The sequence below is a fragment of the Arachis ipaensis genome, chromosome B07, assembly GCF_000816755.2.
Source record: "Arachis ipaensis cultivar K30076 chromosome B07, Araip1.1, whole genome shotgun sequence".
In the NCBI taxonomy this organism is placed as follows: domain Eukaryota; kingdom Viridiplantae; phylum Streptophyta; class Magnoliopsida; order Fabales; family Fabaceae; genus Arachis; species Arachis ipaensis.
In genome coordinates this window covers 3162801-3180000 of record NC_029791.2, presented here as the reverse complement: position 1 = coordinate 3180000, position 17200 = coordinate 3162801, and the positions used below count along the sequence as shown (strand labels likewise).

The window sequence follows — 17200 nt, the reverse complement described above, 5'->3', positions numbered from 1 at the left end:
AAGAATAAAAAAAGATATTATGAATTTTAGATATATTATCTTTTAAACTTTAGATATTATTTTTAGAGCAATGCTAGGGGGCCAGCAGTATTTGTGATTGGTAGCCATCAATGATGATTTGATGGTGTGAGATTGGTGTGAGATTTCATCCAATGGCTCACCTTTCTCTACTGGTTACATGCTGGCCAAAATGCAATAAAATTGCTGCCCCCTAGACTTTTCCAATTAGAAATGATGCATATAGTATTATTTAAAAGAATTTTAATAATTAACAATTTTTTTAATTAGAAAAAATATAAACTAACTCAAAACTCGTAAAAAATTAATTAAAATGAATAATTCGTTAAATAATTTTGTGAAATGAATTCATTATTTCAGTATCATAACTTGCCTTCAAATCTTTCATCTTGAGAAAATAAGAGTTTACAACTATCATCACCTTGATATATATATTATCATAGATATGGAAAATGAGGATCATGTAGCTATAGAGTTTGAAGCTATGCTGGAGAAGGCACAGCCTCTGTTTTCAAACAAAAGCTGCTGCATCTACAAGGTGCCCCACGATATCCGGCAAACCAATGAAGATGCATACACCCCCATGGTTGTTTCTGTTGGCCCTCTTCATCATCAAAATCCAAGGGTTTTAAATATGGAAAGCCACAAGCAGGTTTATTGCAGACATTTTATTGAAAGATCCAAGGCAAGTTTGACCGATTTGATGAGTTGTGTTAGAGAGTTCGAACCACAAATCCGTGTATGTTATTCTGAGAAGATCGATCTCACAGTAGATGAATTCGTGAAGTTGATATTGGTAGATTGTGGTTTCGTAATTGAGCTTTTCCTCAGAAATTATAAGTGGATGACAAGGGATGATGTTATCTTCTCAAAACCATGGCTGAAGCTTCGGCTAACCTATGATTTGTTGTTACTCGAGAATCAACTTCCTCTTTTTGTTTTCGTGAAGCTATACAATCTAGCTTTTGCTTCTCCTGATGGTGACGATGAATTCCCTTCGTTTATGGATCTTTCTTGCGGTTATTTGACTTATTTCTCAACTGAAAATATCAACATCAATAATGTCAACGACCAAATAGTGCACTTCACTGATTTGTTTAGATACTTTATTTTACAAAAACGACGACCTTGTGAAAGAAAACACAAAGATTTGGTTCTTGGTCACAGTGCATCTGAGTTAGTTGAAGCAGGACTGAAGTTCCAAGTAGTAAATAAATCAAGTCCTATTGACATACTAGACTTGAAATTTGAACATGGTGTTCTTACAATCCCGCATATTATTGTAGATGATTCCACTGAAGTTTGGTTGAGGAACATTGTGGCTTTGGAACAATGTCACTATCCTCATGAACACTACATCGCTGACTATGTTAACTTCCTCGAACAACTTGTCAACTCAAACAGGGATGCGGATGTTCTCATCAAAGCTGGAATAATTCAGAGTGATGTAAGTGGTAGTGACACTTCAGTGGCTAAGCTATTCAGAGATGTTGATAAACATATTGTAGTGGAAAATTATAATGTTAATTATCTCCAAATTTGTGATGATTTGAATGCTTATTACAAGCATCCTTGCAACACTAAAATGGCAACCCTGAGACGCGATTATTTCCCCACTCCATGGAAGACAGCAGCTTCCATTGCTGGAATTATATTGCTCCTTCTTTCTGTTATTCAGACCGTATGTTCTATTCTCCAAGTTAAATAACTATAGCTACAAAAAAAGGCAAGCTATTCATGAGCTTCTGAAGGTGGTTGATTCAATAATCTACTTAAATTTGTATTGTCTTAGTTATTATATTATTGCCAAGACTGCATGGTATATTTTAATTTCTGTTCTTTCTTTTAATTTAATTAACATTGTATAATATATGTGACAACTCTTTTAATTTGAGCTTTGTAAATTGTAATTGATATATATTATTGTCGCGTTCCATATTGTCAATGATATATAATAATATTAAGAAGATTTAGCTAGAAAAGAAAACACTAGCAAAGTGATTAGAGAAACAAATAAACATGCACTCATATATGTTAGATACCAGACAAATGACACAGCAAAATATAGAGATGAAAAATTAGAAATTTGTATAAAATATGGAAACAATTGAATAACTTTCTTTGAGAATTACAACTTCTCTCTATCACAAGGAGACTACAATAACACTCTCTCTTGACAAAAGGAGAACACACTTTTCTCTATATATATAGAAGAAAACTACTCAAAGAAATATTATGTTATTCTCTTTGGATGACTTGATTGAAATGAATTAAAGAAAAACTCAATTTATAGGTGACTCTCTTCAATATGAACCATCCGTCAATTAGAGGTATATAATTCTTCTCTTTTTCAACCACTAAAATTCTAAGGTTATAAACTAAGATTGTTTATTACCTCTCATTTTATTTAGTTATTATTTATTTATATATTTTCTAAAATTAGCTTTACTAATTTTACAAATCTCCCACTTAAAACTAATTTTGATAAATTTTCAAAATTTATGTTGTTCATGTATTCGATAGGCCATATGAGGATCTATACCATTCAAACTTTTCTATATTGATTAGTTTTGTCATCGCATCTGCTAGGTTATCTTTCGTGTGAATCTTATGCATAACAACACTCCCTTCTTCTATTACTTTTCGAACAAAGTGATATTGTACTCTAGTGTGTTTTGTTCTTGAATGAAAGGCATGATTCCTTGCAATGTGCAAGGCACTCTGACTGTCACAATACACAGAAATCTTCTGTTGTTTGTGCCCGAGTTTTTCTATCAACCTTTGGATCCAAATAGCTTCCTTGCATGCTTGTGTAGCTGTCATATATTCAGCTTCTGTAGTAGATAAAGCTACAACAGTCTGTAATTTAGATAGCCAGCTGCGCTCACAGTTCCTCCTGCAAGTGTAAACACATAGCCTGTAGTAGATTTTTGTTTATCAAGATCACCTGCAAAGTCTGAGTCGACATATCCATTGACAATGAATTCTGATCCTCCAAAATATAATGCAACATTCAAGGTCCCTTTGATGTATTTCAAGATCCTCTTAACAACATTCCAATGCTCTTTACCCGAATCTGCCATAAATCGACTTACCTAAGTTTGTTGTATCCAAGACTAATAATGAAAGAATCAAATCTCTTGTACCAACACCTTGGCGCCTGCTTTAGACCGTACAGAGATTTAGTTAACCTGCAAACCAAGTTTTCTTTTCCTTGTTCTTCAAAACCTTCTGGTTGAAGCATATATATCTCTTCTTCAAGTTCTCCATGAAGAAAAGCAGTCTTTACATCTAATTGCTCTAGATGTAAATCAAATGCAGCACACATAGCCAAAACTACTCTAATAGTAGTTAGTCTCACCACCGGAGAAAATATTTCATTGAAGTCAATCCCTTCTTTCTGAGCATATCCCTTGACAACCAATCTTGCACGATATCGTTCCACCTGATCATTACTATCTCGTTTGATCTTGTAAACCCATTTGTTACCAATGGCTTTCCGACCTGCTGGAAGTTCAACAAGTTTCCAGGTATGGTTCCTATGTAATGCCTCAATTTCTTCTTCTTCAAGCCTTTCACGTGTCTTACCCCTTGAAGTGAACGAATAGAACCATCAAACATTTTTATTTTGACAGTACCAATTCCAACAATTTCTAAGGCATGATCGGTTCCCATAAACACAGATCCTTCCAAGACAGGTTCATATGTACAAAACTAATCACGATGAGGAGTCATGTGCCATGTTGCTCCTGAATCAACAATCCAAACATCAGTGAGCTGTTTACTGCCTTTAGAACCAATTGTTGCTTCGCCATACAGGATTTCTCCATCATTAGAGGTACTTGCAATACATCCTTGAGAACTTGATCCTTCTGGAACCTTCTCTATACTCTTCTTATTCCAACAATCTTTTTTGAAGTGCCCTCTCTTACCACAATTGTAGCATTTGACCTGCTTCTTATTTTGTGACTTTGGTTTACTTTGACTCCCACTGAAACCACGCTCCATTGATCTCCCTCTTGTCATCAACAAAGCCTCTACTTGTTTTGAGCTTTCTAATCTATCTTCCTTATTCTTGCGCCTAGATTCTTCTTCAAGAACCGCAGCAGCCATGTCATCAAAAGAAAGATAATCAGTCAAAACATTATTAGTTAAGTTAATGATAAGCTGATCATATGAATCTGGTAGACTTTGAAGTAAGAGCTCTGCACGTTCATTTTTCGCTATGGTATATTCCAACGATGAGAGTTGGAAAAATAGCGTATTTAGATTGTTGATGTGATCCGTTGCCGATGTGGATTCACTCATTCGAAAAGTATAAAGTCTTCTCTTCAAGAATATCTTGTTGTGAAGTGACTTGACTTCATATAATTTGGTGAGAGCATCCCAAATTTCCTTTGCTGTCTTTTTCTCTGCTACACTTGATAAAACTGAATCAGCTAGTGCCAAGTGTAAGTTTGCAACAGCATTGTTGTCCATCTCCTTCCATTTTTCATCTGTAATTCCAGTGGGTCTACCTTCAATTGCTGTCACGCAATTGTCTTTTCTCATAATGGCTTTTATCTTCAATTTCCATATGGAAAAATTACTCCCACTGAATTTTGAAATTTCATACTTTGCTGCCATTTTTTTTAAACGGTAACTCGCAGCGGAAAAAAAAATATTAATCAGCAACCTTTGGCTCTGATACCACTGTTAGGTGCCAGACAAATGACACAGCAAAATATAGAGATGAAAAATTAGAAATTTGTATAAAATATGGAAACAATTGAATAACTTTTTTTGAGAATTACAACTTCTCTCTATCACAAGGAGACTACAATAACACTCTCTCTTGACAAAAGGAGAACACACTTCTCTCTATATATATAGAAGAAAACTACTCAAAGAAATATTATGTTATTCTCTTTGGATGACTTGATTGAAATGAATTAAAGAAAAACTCAATTTATATGTGACTCTCTTCAATATGAACCATCCGTCAATTACAGGTATATAATTCTTCTCTTTTTCAACCACTAAAATTCTAAGGTTATAAACTAAGATTGTTTATTTCCTCTCATTTTATTTAGTTATTATTTATTTATATATTTTCTAAAATTAGTTTTACTAATTTTCACAATATAGAGTAGAGATAGGAAACATTAATAAAACAAGAAAAAGAGAAATGGTCATTATATTTGCTTTATTTTTAATACGACTTAATAATAAATTGTTTACACCAATAATTTTCAACTTTTGATTTTATCATAAAAAAGAAAAAAATTCCATGAGACCAAATCATGCTAAAATTTCATTATTATTTTTTCTCAAATTAAACATATCAGAATAAATTAATAATTTAATTAATTTCTTCTGCCTTTCAAATTTTAAACTGAATTTTTCTGAAGTTGTAAAAATCAATAAGTACTTAGTAACAGAGTTCTTCAGCTTCAATAGTTTTCTTGGTTAGCATATAGTATTTTAGAATAATTGGAGCCTTAATCTAACAATTGAGATTAAATATTTTATTTCATTTTGTTAAATGGCGTGCAGGGTAAAACACTTCACTAATTATCATTAGATATATATACACTCTATTTAACCCTTATATACACTCTACTTCTTTATTTATTCTCTCTCTATCTTTTGATAGTGCTAATGAAAAAAAAATATTAATGGTACGTGGTCTTTTAAATAATAATTACCTTTTTACCAAATAAATTTGAAAAGTAGAAACTATTCAAAGAGAATTATATATCATGAGATATTTGTGTAAAACTATTTGGTGAAATTGTGTTGTGTACTCTCATGGACCACCAAAATGCAAGGGAATAGCTTGAATAAACAACTGGTACCTAAACAAAAACTAAATTAAAGAATTAATTCTTTACTTCAATTCTATATGGTATGTAGTACAGTATTCTCTTTTTCATGCCAGCAGCCGCACGTTTTATTTATTCATTTTTGTCATTTCTATATATTTACCATAGTTTCCTTCACTCTTCCTTAGCTAATTCAATATCTTCACCAATCATTTTAAAGTACCATATTTTCATCATCCACATTGAATTGCACATACCAGGTATATTTCAACATACCAGGTAAACAATACGATGGAAATACGTGTTTTTCTCTAATTTAATATCTAATAGCTAGTTAGCCTCCCACGTTCTATATTGACTTATTTTTAAATAGTTTTCGGATATATTCTTTGATTATTTTTCAATATGATATTTAGACACAAAATTTCATTTAAATTAATAATTTGATGCTTTTAATAAGGATATACCAAATTCTATCACGTGGAGTGATTTTTCTATTCTTTTAAAATATATTAATAAGTGTATTGATTTTGTTTTCCAAATTGTGCTCCGTTAGTCGTGAGTCATAGTTTTATTTTATTTTATTTTTTTTTGTTAACATACACTTCTAAAAAGCGTGCAAAATCTAAAATTAAATATAATTCATATGTGCATTTTTTTTTTATTAATTTGTGTGTAAATTTTATGTAAGATAAATACATATTAATTATACTAATGAGAATGTTAAGAGGTCAATATTTTTAGTATAAAAAAGTTGTGTTTAAATACAAGATGAAAATAAATTAAATAAAAAAAAGTTGGGAAGATAAGATTTTTAAATTTGTTTTCATTCTTATCCAATATATATATATATATATATGTCACAAGTGTACCAACACAATGTTTACTTCTGATGAACTGAGAAATTAAACTTGAATAACAAGTTCAAGATTTAGCTAGCCAATTTTATAATAAAATCTTCACGCATGCATGGTTTTTATCTGAAGAAGGCACAACCTTTGTTTACAACCAAAAGCTGCTGCATCTACAAGGTACCCCATGAGATTCGCCAATCAAACAAGGATGCATATACCCCGGTGATTGTTTCTGTTGGCCCACTTCATCACGGGAATTCTGGGTTGGTATCCATGGAAGGCCAGAAACAATTTTATTCTCAACACATGATTCAAAGATCGGAGGCAAGTTTGAGCGATTTGGTGAGTTGCGTGCAACAGTTGGAACCACAAATTCGTGCATGTTACTCAGAGAAGATCGATCTGACTGCGAATGAGTTGGTGAAGGTGATATTCATAGACTGTTGTTTCATAATTGAGCTTTTTCTCAGAGATTATCAGAAGACTACAGAGGATGATGTTATCTTATCAAAATCGTGGATGCTTACCGGGGTAATGTATGATTTGATATTACTTGAGAATCAGGTTCCTTTGTTTGTTTTTGAGAAGATATACAATCTAGCTTTTGCTTCTCGCATACATGGTGGTAGATTCCCTTCATTTATGTTGCTTGCTGTTATTTATTTTTCATATTTCAACAAAGGAGTGTTAACACCGGCTAGTAGCAGTATAGCACACTTTACTGATCTGTATAGATACTTCATCTTGCCACCATCTCATAAAAGACCTTCAAGGAATCGTGGATCCTTAGTCCTTGGTCACAGTGCATCTGAGTTAGTTGAAGCAGGAGTCAAGTTCCAAGTAAATAAATCAAGTCATGGCTGCATACTTGACTTGGAATTTGAGCATGGTATCCTTAAAATCCCACACATTATAGTCCATGATTCCACTGAACTTTTGTTGAGGAACATTGTGGCTTTGGAACAGTGTCACTATCCTTATGACCACTACATCACTGACTATGTTAGCTTCCTTACTCGACTTGTCAACAGAGACAAGGATGCGGATGTCCTCATCAAAGCTGGAATAATTGAGAGTATGATGAGTGGTAATGACACTTCAGTGGCTAAGCTCTTCAACGATGTTGATAAAAATCTTATAGTGTCAAATGTCAATGCTAATTATCTCAAAATTTGTGATGATTTGAAAGCTTACTATAAGCATCCTTGCCACACTAAAATGGCAACTCTCAGACGCGATTATTTCACCACTCCATGGAAGACAGCGGCTTCCATTGCTGGAATTATATTGCTCCTTCTTACTGTTGTTCAGACCGTATGTTCTATTCTCCAAGTTAAGTGCGATGAGTAGCACTAAGGTTTTACACACTACTTTTACTAGCTACTACATATATATCCTCAAAAAGAGGCTACTTAAATTTGAGGTGTGTTACGTTATTATTGCCAAGACTCCATTACAGATTCTAATTTAATTTGTATTCTTTCATTAATTTAAGGTAAAAACTCAAGGTGAAGTCGACTTCACGTGAAGTTGATATCTGAGAGCCGTTAGATGAAAATTTAGTCAAATCAGTCAAATCATTTAACGGCTCTCAATATCAACTTTACATGAAGTCGACTGCATTTGATTTTCCACCTTAATTTAATTAAGATTGTTGTTAGAGATATAATTATTTATATTGTTTTTTTTTTCGTTTAAACTTTTGAGGTGAATTATATCATGACAATTATTGTAACATATGTGATTATTCTTTTGAGCTTTGTATTGATATTATTGTTGCATCATTCAATTTGGTCAATAATATATAGATGAAAAAGTATAGGTAATTAACAACATTGGTAAACAATGTAAACAATAGATATATTGGATGTTCATTTCATTAGGTGCGCGGATGGTTATTCTAATTTAAAATTTAAGTGAGTAATTTGGAGGTGTAATATATTTTTATTTTATTGATAGTTGTTCATGTTATTCAAGAAAGTCGTTGGTAATTAACACCCAACCAATTAATTACCAACCAACTTTTCATCAATTGGTAATTTTAATTTTTTAAATTATCATTAATTAATGATTATTCAATTTTTTTTTAAAAAAATATATAATTAATAATTATTAATTACAGTTGTTTAATATTGATTGATTAAAAGTTATTTACTTATACTTTTTCATAATAATATTGATAATGAGATTTAGCTAGAAAGAAAAACACTACCAAAGTGATTAGAGAGAAATAAATAAACATGCACTCGTATAGGTAGGGTGGTAGAGATAGGAAAAATATATACATAGTACAAGAAAAAGAGAAGGTCATTATATTTGCTTTATTTACTACGACTTACTAAATTTTTACGCTAAGAATTTTCAAGTTTTCATGTTTTTATAAAAAAAAAAAAAAAAAAGAAAGAAGAAATCCATGAAATAAAATCATTCTAGCTAAAACGTCATTTATTTTTTCCAAACTTTTCAGGAAAAATTAAAAACCTTAGAGCAAAAATATGAAATGATGATTATGAAATATCAAAAATATTAAAGCAATTACATTCTACATTTTTACTTAAAGATCTTAGAGAGCTAAGTTTTTTTTTTTCCCTAGGAATTGAAGCAATTCATCAATACAAAATTGGACATGCAAGTGAAAGAATATAAGATGAGAAGACACAATATTCAATTCAAAACATCAAAGTTTGAGTTTCTCATTTTATAAACTCATGACTCATCCTTACTTTCTTTAATATGAGACTAATTTCATACACTACTCCTCATATTTGCAACATTAACACTTAGTTTCTGACGGAATATTAGAGTATATGTGAAGAAAGTTAGTCATCACGGTAAGAGTTAGTTATCCATGTTAAGAAAGTTAGTTATCAAGATTTCTGGTATGTAAGTCTTGCATGACAAGCATAGGATATATATACTTGTTATCAATTCACTACGTACTCTCTCATTCTCTTCTTGTTTCTCTTTCTCTCTTCTCTTTAACCTTATTCAATATTCTTATACTAACAATAACCGTTATAGGAATAAAGTAAAGAAAAAACGTAGGTTAAAGAATTAGTACCTAACCAAACTATATTACATTAATAAGGAACATATTCAATTCTTTGCTTCGTTTGCATTCTTTTTTCCTTTTACAAATTATGTATATATAGTTGTTGGCTTCCTTCAATACTTAATCACTATCTTCAATCACTTTTGAAGGCTTTCAGATCTCTAATACTATTCTTTTAATTTGCTTCCTTTCATTCATTTTTTATATGTTTCTCATTGATGAGCCATACCATATGATATATGTACACAGTAATAGTAATACATAGTTATATTTGCTTTTTTACATAGAAGAATTGAATGATGTTTTATCACTTCTTTATTTTTACATCTATTTAAAAACTTTCTTTTAGGTATAAAAGGGAAGTCTTAGATTTTATCTTCTCTTATTTTTTATCAATATTTTTAATATCAAAATTAGGTACATTACTGTGTTGAGGAACCCTATATTACTGAGACAGAGACACTGACTATGTTATGTTATACTCATTGGTCATGTTAGATTCTCTTGGTTAAGAACAAGATCATTCTTAATCTTCACTGCAAGCAGAAATTTATCCTTGGACCACCAAAATGTAAGGGAATAATAGCTTGAATAAACAATAATTGATGCATAAATTAAACAAAAACTAAATTAAAGAACAAATTCTTTACTTCTATATGGTAGTATTTTCTTTTCCGTGCCAGCCTCACATTTTCTTCTCTGTCATTTCTATATATTTACCAGTTTCCTTCACTCCTTCCTTAACTAATTCAATATCTTCATCAATCATTTTAAAGTATCATATTTTCATCATCCCCATTGAATTGAGCATTAATATCACTATCGCTCCCTTGTATCCTTCAACATACCAGGTAATTAAACAATAATACGATTGGAACACTTGTTTTTTTCTAAATCTAATATGTAATAATTAGTAGGGGTGCTAAAGTAGGTTACCTATATGTATAATGCATGCACAAATTTTTAATTTTATGTATTTGTATTCAAGTTCTGTATACTGATTTATTATTTATATATGTATGCTGTGTTGGTTAAGTATTGGTCAAAATTTATCAGATTTGTAAACATAATGTATACCTTTTCTGACAATACCGATTATACCTCTTTTTCCTTCTGATCATAGAAATTGAACTATACTAACTGTTAAAGTAATTAACTTGTAGACAAAGGGTTGGCTTTTATCAATCATTATCGGTTCTTACCTTTCTTTCAATCTGGTGGTTATATTATCATGCATGCATGTGAATAGATATATATATATGGAGAATGATGTAGCTAAAGAGGTTGAAGCAATGCTGGAGAAGGCACAACCTTTGTTTACAACCGAAAGCTGCTGCATCTATAAAGTGCCCCACCCAATCCGCCAATCAAGCGAAGATGCATACACCCCAGTGCTTGTTTCAATTGGCCCTCTGCATCACGGAAATTCTAGACTGGTAACCATGGAAGGGCACAAACAGTTTTATTGTCAACATTTCATTCAAAGATCGGAAGCAAGTTTGTCCGATTTGGTGAGTTGCGTGAAACAATTGGAACCTCAAATTCGTGCATGTTACTCGGAGAAAATCGAACTCACAGTAGATGAATTGGTGAAGGTGATATTCATAGACTGTTGCTTCGTAATTGATCTTTTTCTCAGAGATTATGAGCGGACAACAGAGGATGATGTTATCTTCTCAAAAGATTGGGTTTGGAATCGGGTAAGCGATGATTTGATATTACTTGAAAATCAGGTTCCTTTGTTTGTTGTTGAGAAAATATACAATCTAGCTTTTGCTTCTCACTTACATGGTGGTGGATTCCCTTCATTTATGCTAACAGTATAGAACACTTCACTGATCTGCTTAGATACTTCAACTTGCCACCATCTCATACAACAACACCACTTTTAAGGGAACCCAAAGCGTTAGTTCTTGGTCACAGTGCATCTGAGTTAGTTGAAGCAGGAGTCAAATTCCAAGTAACAAATAAACCAAGTCATAGACACCAAAAGAATAAATCAAGTCATGGACACCAAAAAGATGAATCAAGTCATGGCTGCATGCTAGACTTGAAATTTGAACGTGGTACTCTTAATATTCCACATATTGAAGCGGATGATGCGACTGAAATTTTCTTGAGGAACATTGTGGCTTTGGAGCAGTGTCACTATCCTAAAGAACACTACATCCTTGATTATGTTATATTCCTTGGTCACCTGATGAAAACAAACAAGGATGCTGGTGTCCTAATCAAAGCTGGAATAATCGGTTGCATATTTGGTGGTGATTATGAAAGTAAAGTGGCTAACCTATTCGGTGGTGTTGGGAAGAATACTGTGGTGTCAACGACTAGTGCTTGTTATCTCAAGTTTTGTAATGATTTGGATGACTACTGTATTCATCCATGGCACAGTCTAATGGCAACTCTGAGGCGCGATTATTTCACCTCTCCATGGAAGACAGCAGCTTCCTTTGGTGGAATTGTGCTGCTAATTCTCACTGTTATTCAAACCGTATGTTCTCTTCGCCAAGTTTAATGGTAGTAGGTTTGAGGTTTATGTGTTTAAATAATGTAGACATCCACAATTCACTAAGAAGGTGTGGATTACTGCAAGTGCTGCTAATAATATAGTGGTATATATAGTTGCTTCAATGTTATGTTATTTGTATGTGCTACTATTTTGAACTTTTGAATTGATATTGTTTCTTCCATTGTTCTAATTGGGTTCCATTTTGTCAACATATAACCAGTTTCAGTATTATTGCATGAGAAGACAGAAGCTTTACAATCTAATGCATGCTAATATGTCCAAATTAAAGTTGCAATAAGTTGGATGCTATATACATAGATCCATGCAACGCTCTGCCTGTAAGTTGATAAGGACTGCTAATAATAGGTACTCTAATTCGTGATAATTTAGACACAAAATTCTACTTTTGGTTATGGAAATTAAGATATACACACAAAATTATTTTATTTTTAGAGATAGAAAATTTATTCTATAGTTTCAATACTGCAAAAGAAAATTGGCGACAAATTTAAAAATATTGTCCTATCCTTATTCTTCTTATTTAATTAATTACTTTATTTATCTTTGCATGTATTTCTTTTTCAAAGACAGAATCCAAACACACTCTAAAAATTAGGAATATACTGAAATAAAGTAAAAGAATAACTTACATTAAGAAGTAGTAACCAGAAAACTATATTCAATTCTTTCCTTCGTTATATAAAGTTATCAATTTCCTTCAATAATAACGATCTGCAACCATGATCCATATTGAGTCCCACCCCTTGTTTTCGATTTTCAAGAAGAAGATGGTAAAAGCAGAACGTGACCAAAATGCTTCTTTCAATTGGACCTCTTAGCATGGAACCACAAGGTATTGTTAGACATAGAAGCTAAGATAGATATTTATAATTAATACTCTACATTTATAAAGTAATTAAATATCATCTCACACTATTAAAAAATATTAGTGATGGCTAATTGATGATTACAAATCACAAAATGTACTGATCTTATAGCACTACTGATCATTATAATTAGATTTTATTCTTTAGCCAAATAGATAATAGGAGAGGTGGGTTCTCACATTCAGATTACAATGATATATAGAATACATAGAACACATATTACAACCCCAAAAAAAAAAAAGAAAAAAAAAGGAACACGCTCTAAGATAAAGATTTAAATGAATACTTACCATTTTTTAGTAAAAAAAATTGTAAGTATTAATTTGAATATATGATAAAAGAATCAAGCCTCGCATTTTCTAAAATAGAAATTCTAATAGCTGTTATAAGTCCAAGATAATCCTTATCTCAAACCATAACAAGATGTATTTTAGTGTTGTTGCATGAGACAAGTTTTTCCCATATTATATTCATTCTAACGAAAATTTGTAACCTTTATTGACTTGGGTCAACTCATGAAGTCAAGCTATTCTTATTGAATATTAGTATATTACATAGGATGCTTCCTCTTCAATAATTGGAAAGGCCTGTTGCTTTTGATCTTACTTTTACTTTCCTTTCTTGTGCCTAGCTAGCTTCCACCCAATATGCATTGTTTTGGTTTAAGCACTAAGCAAATTTCAGCCACACTATCTTTCACTTCCTGCTGGTAGCTAGAAATTATTATCGAAGGATCATCACACTTTGAGGCTGCAACATCTTACTGTGAGTTAAATTCCACATATCTCATTCTTACTTAATTAGCTCTATATTCTTCATTTCTAATATTTATTTACTATTGGAACAATGATTGTGCTGTGAAAATCTACTCTCTTAGCCATATTTTTTTTTAATCTTTCATATTAGTGAAAAGTAAGATCTACTGCGATGAGGTTGGTATTTAAGAATTTGATTATATTAACACGGAGTTAATAATTCGAGTGACAGTGGAATGTTTACAGTTCAAGAAATTAGAAAAAACCTCGTGTGTGTGTTCTCTTGCTAAAAAAAAAAAAACTCGATTATAGAAGATAACTTTTTGTCAACGATAAATTTTGAAAAATCCTCTGTTTCACTACCTTAAGTTTTCTAACTAGTTATCACAAATTTCTTTTTCTTTTTTATTTTTTCTTTCTGAACATAGAAATAGAAATTGAACTTGAATAAGTGAAAGATATATTAATGTTGCAAGTGTGAAAAGTGCATGAAATTAGTCCCACGTCAAAGAAAATAAGGAAGAGTGAGCAGTTTATAAGATGAGAGACCATTAATTTATTATTTTAAGATTTTGAGTTGGATGTGGTATCTTCTCATCTTATGTTATCTCACTTAATTCTTCTTCAAAATTTCTCCGGTGGTTGAGAGCTCTCCAGGGGCGCTCAACAAGATATAGCTAGCTAATTTTGTCCATAACATGTATACAAAAGGTTCATGCATGGCTTTCATCAAGTATTATCATTTCTAACCTTTCTTTTACTAATCAAACCTCTCTCCCTTCCTTAATATACCTCTTTGAGGTGTCTTTTGCGAGATGATTTAGAGATCCTCCTCCTGCGAATCCTCCATTTATCATATGAACATGTCTGTCAGGGGTGTGAGGTGGACGTTCAACTCGTCCGACCTCTTCGGTGTGAGGTGGACGTTCAACTCGTCCGACCTCTTCAGTGTGAGGTGGACGTTCAACTCGCCCGACCTCTTTGGTTTGAGGTGGACGTTCAACTTGTCCGACCTCTTCGGTGTAAGGTGGACGTTTAACTCGTCCGACCTCTTCGTCCCTTCTTCTTTTTCTTGGTTTATCCACTTTATTGGCTAAGTACCAATCTAATCGCCCTTCTCTTGCCAATTTCTCTATGACATTCTTTAGGTCGAAACACTCGTTCGTAGGATGTCCGTATATTCGGTGGTATTCACAGTATTCTGTCTGATTTCCTCCTCCTTTCTTACTTTTGAGTGGGCGAGGTGGTGGGATCTTCTCGGTATGGCATACTTCTCGCTAAACATCCACAAGAGACACTCGAAGAGGGGTGTAATTGTGGTATTTTGTAGGCTTCTCACCGAGTTGATCTTCTTTTTTCTTGGACTCTTTATCCTTGTCCCGTGGTGGGTTAGGAGAATTCGGTTTTTGAGCTCTCTCATAGTCGATAGTTCTCCTCCATGTTGATATATTTTTCCGTCCTTTCTTGAACCTCGTTTAGAGATGTTGGGTACTTCTTGGATATTGAGTAGCTGAAAGGTCCTTCTCTTAGGCCATTGATGAGTCCCATGATGGCCGCTTCTGTTGGAAGACTTTGTATGTCAAGACATGCTTTGTTGAATCTTTTCATGTAGTTGCGAAAACTCTCCCGATCTCCTTGCTTGATCCCTAATAAGCTTGGAGCGTGTTTGGCTTTGTCCTTCTGGATGAAAAATCTGGCAAGAAATTTCTTAGCTAGGTCATCAAAACTTGTGATGGATCTAGGGGGTAAAGTGTCAAACCACTTAATTGCTGTCTTTGTTAGGGTTGTTGGGAAGGCTTTGCATCGAATAGCGTCTGAGACGTCGGTGAGATATATTCTGCTTCTGAAATTGCTGAGATGATGGCTTGGATCCGATGTGCCGTCGTACGGAGTCATGTCGGGAGCTTTGAAATATTTTGGGACTTTGGCCTTTATGATCTCTTTGGTGAATGGGTCTTGATCTTTGTGGGAGCTATCTTCGGGATCAGGCCAGATGGTTTTTGTTTTAAGGTCGGCTTCGAGCTTTAAGAGCTTGTCCTCTAACTCTCGATGTCGCCTAATTTCTCTTCGAAGGTCCCTCTCAGCTTCCCGTTGAAACTCGGTCTCTTTTTCGAGCTGTTTGAGGCGATCTTGTTGAGCTTGAAGTGCCTCCATAATTTCTGTACTTGGCGAGTTTTTGTCTTTATTTGGTTGAGATGCATCTTTTGGTGTGGTGTCCGCGTTCTTATGCGGCATCCTGTTCTCTAGATCAGAGTCGTGGTCGTGGTCAAGGTTGTCCGCCATGATGATGGGATGACTTCCAGGTCCCCGGCAACGGCACCAATGTTCCGAGGGTTACCTGAAACTGTAGGTCAATCTCGGACGAGATCTTCTGTGCTGGTCGGAGTGGACGTGTCCGACTTGTGGATGGTGACCGGAGCTGTCGTGTCCGACTTGTTGGACGGGGTGTGCTGCTGATCCTTCGTCACCGGAGGGTGGTGGTACCTGCAAGGGACTCCGATGCTTAAGTTAGCATGGATTTTTAGCAGGTTATTAGTAGAATCAGAGTATGAGTTATACCTGGGTGCTCCAGTGTATTTATAATAGTGTGGAGTGACCTTTCTGGAGATAAGATAGTTATCTTATCTTATCTTTGAGTGAAGTCATCTTATCTTTAAGGGGAATCGCCTTTATCTTTCTGGGCTTTTGACTGCCTTTAGATTGGGCTGTATTCCTTCGTTTGGGCCTACTTTGGGCTCCTCTGGCGATTTGGCCGAGCTCTTTGAGAAGAGGTCGGTAATGAGCCAACCTTCCAAGAGGTCGGTCATGGGCCAACCTTCCAAGAGGTCGGCCAACCCGGTCCATTATAACTCGAACCGATGCATGAATAGAAATGAAAATCACCTTTAACTTCTGACTTCTTCTTGATACAGATTGATGTGGGTGATTAGACTTCAACCTTGTGCTTAACCTTCTTTTTCTTGCTTCTTTAGTGAATAGTTTAGGGAATAAGCTTTCTCGCACTTCTGTGATTTCTGACCAAGATGAAAAGTGAACATTACTTTTGGTAAAAGCAAATGAGAGGGATCAGCTTGGAGTGATGGATACAGGCTTGGATTATTATTTGAACTTTTATTTGAGCTTCGTAATGAAGATTATTATTATTGCATTGCCTTTATTTTGTCAATAATATATAATAAGCAAATGTTATTCGTACATTCAAATTACTTACTAAAATCAGTAATAAATGTATTTATGTATAAATATATATGTAATTTAAGTTATTTTAATATGTATTTATATTTCAACATGTATTTTATACTAATAACTAATTTTAAA

General features: G+C 33.4%; 4 protein-coding genes across 9 annotated transcripts in view; all 4 read left to right on the top strand.

Moving 5' to 3' along the window:
- Positions 1 to 1908, top strand: part of LOC107606530 (UPF0481 protein At3g47200-like) — a 2583-nt gene extending 675 nt beyond the window's left edge. The window contains exon 2 of the mRNA XM_016308582.2: positions 462 to 1908. Coding sequence (XP_016164068.1) covers positions 464 to 1726 — 1263 coding nt within the window. The 5' untranslated portion in view covers positions 462 to 463 and the 3' untranslated portion in view covers positions 1727 to 1908. The remainder of the gene's footprint in view (positions 1 to 461) is intronic.
- LOC107606532 overlaps positions 1 to 12409 on the top strand; it is a 16337-nt gene extending 3928 nt beyond the window's left edge. The window contains exons 1-3 of one of the 4 annotated variants that reach the window (XM_021106987.1): positions 9978 to 10579; positions 10978 to 11428; positions 11550 to 12408. In XM_021106987.1, coding sequence (XP_020962646.1) covers positions 11373 to 11428; positions 11550 to 12246 — 753 coding nt within the window. In that variant the 5' untranslated portion in view covers positions 9978 to 10579; positions 10978 to 11372 and the 3' untranslated portion in view covers positions 12247 to 12408. Of the gene's footprint in view, positions 1 to 9976; positions 11429 to 11549 lie in introns of those variants that run through there. The other 3 variants (XM_021106988.1, XM_021106989.1, XM_021106986.1) reach the window with 3 other exon arrangements.
- LOC107606531 (putative UPF0481 protein At3g02645) lies at positions 6788 to 8026 on the top strand. Its single transcript, XM_016308583.1, has one exon. It carries the CDS (start codon positions 6788 to 6790, stop codon positions 8024 to 8026), a length of 1239 nt encoding a protein of 412 aa, XP_016164069.1.
- LOC107606533 (UPF0481 protein At3g47200-like) overlaps positions 13554 to 17200 on the top strand; it is a 19737-nt gene continuing 16090 nt past the window's right edge. For 2 of the 3 annotated variants that reach the window (XM_016308586.2, XM_021106984.1), the window contains exon 1: positions 13554 to 13892. The gene's annotated coding sequence lies outside the window, so the exon portion shown is untranslated. Of the gene's footprint in view, positions 13893 to 15363; positions 15366 to 17200 lie in introns of all 3 variants that reach the window. The other variant, XM_021106982.1, reaches the window with a different exon arrangement.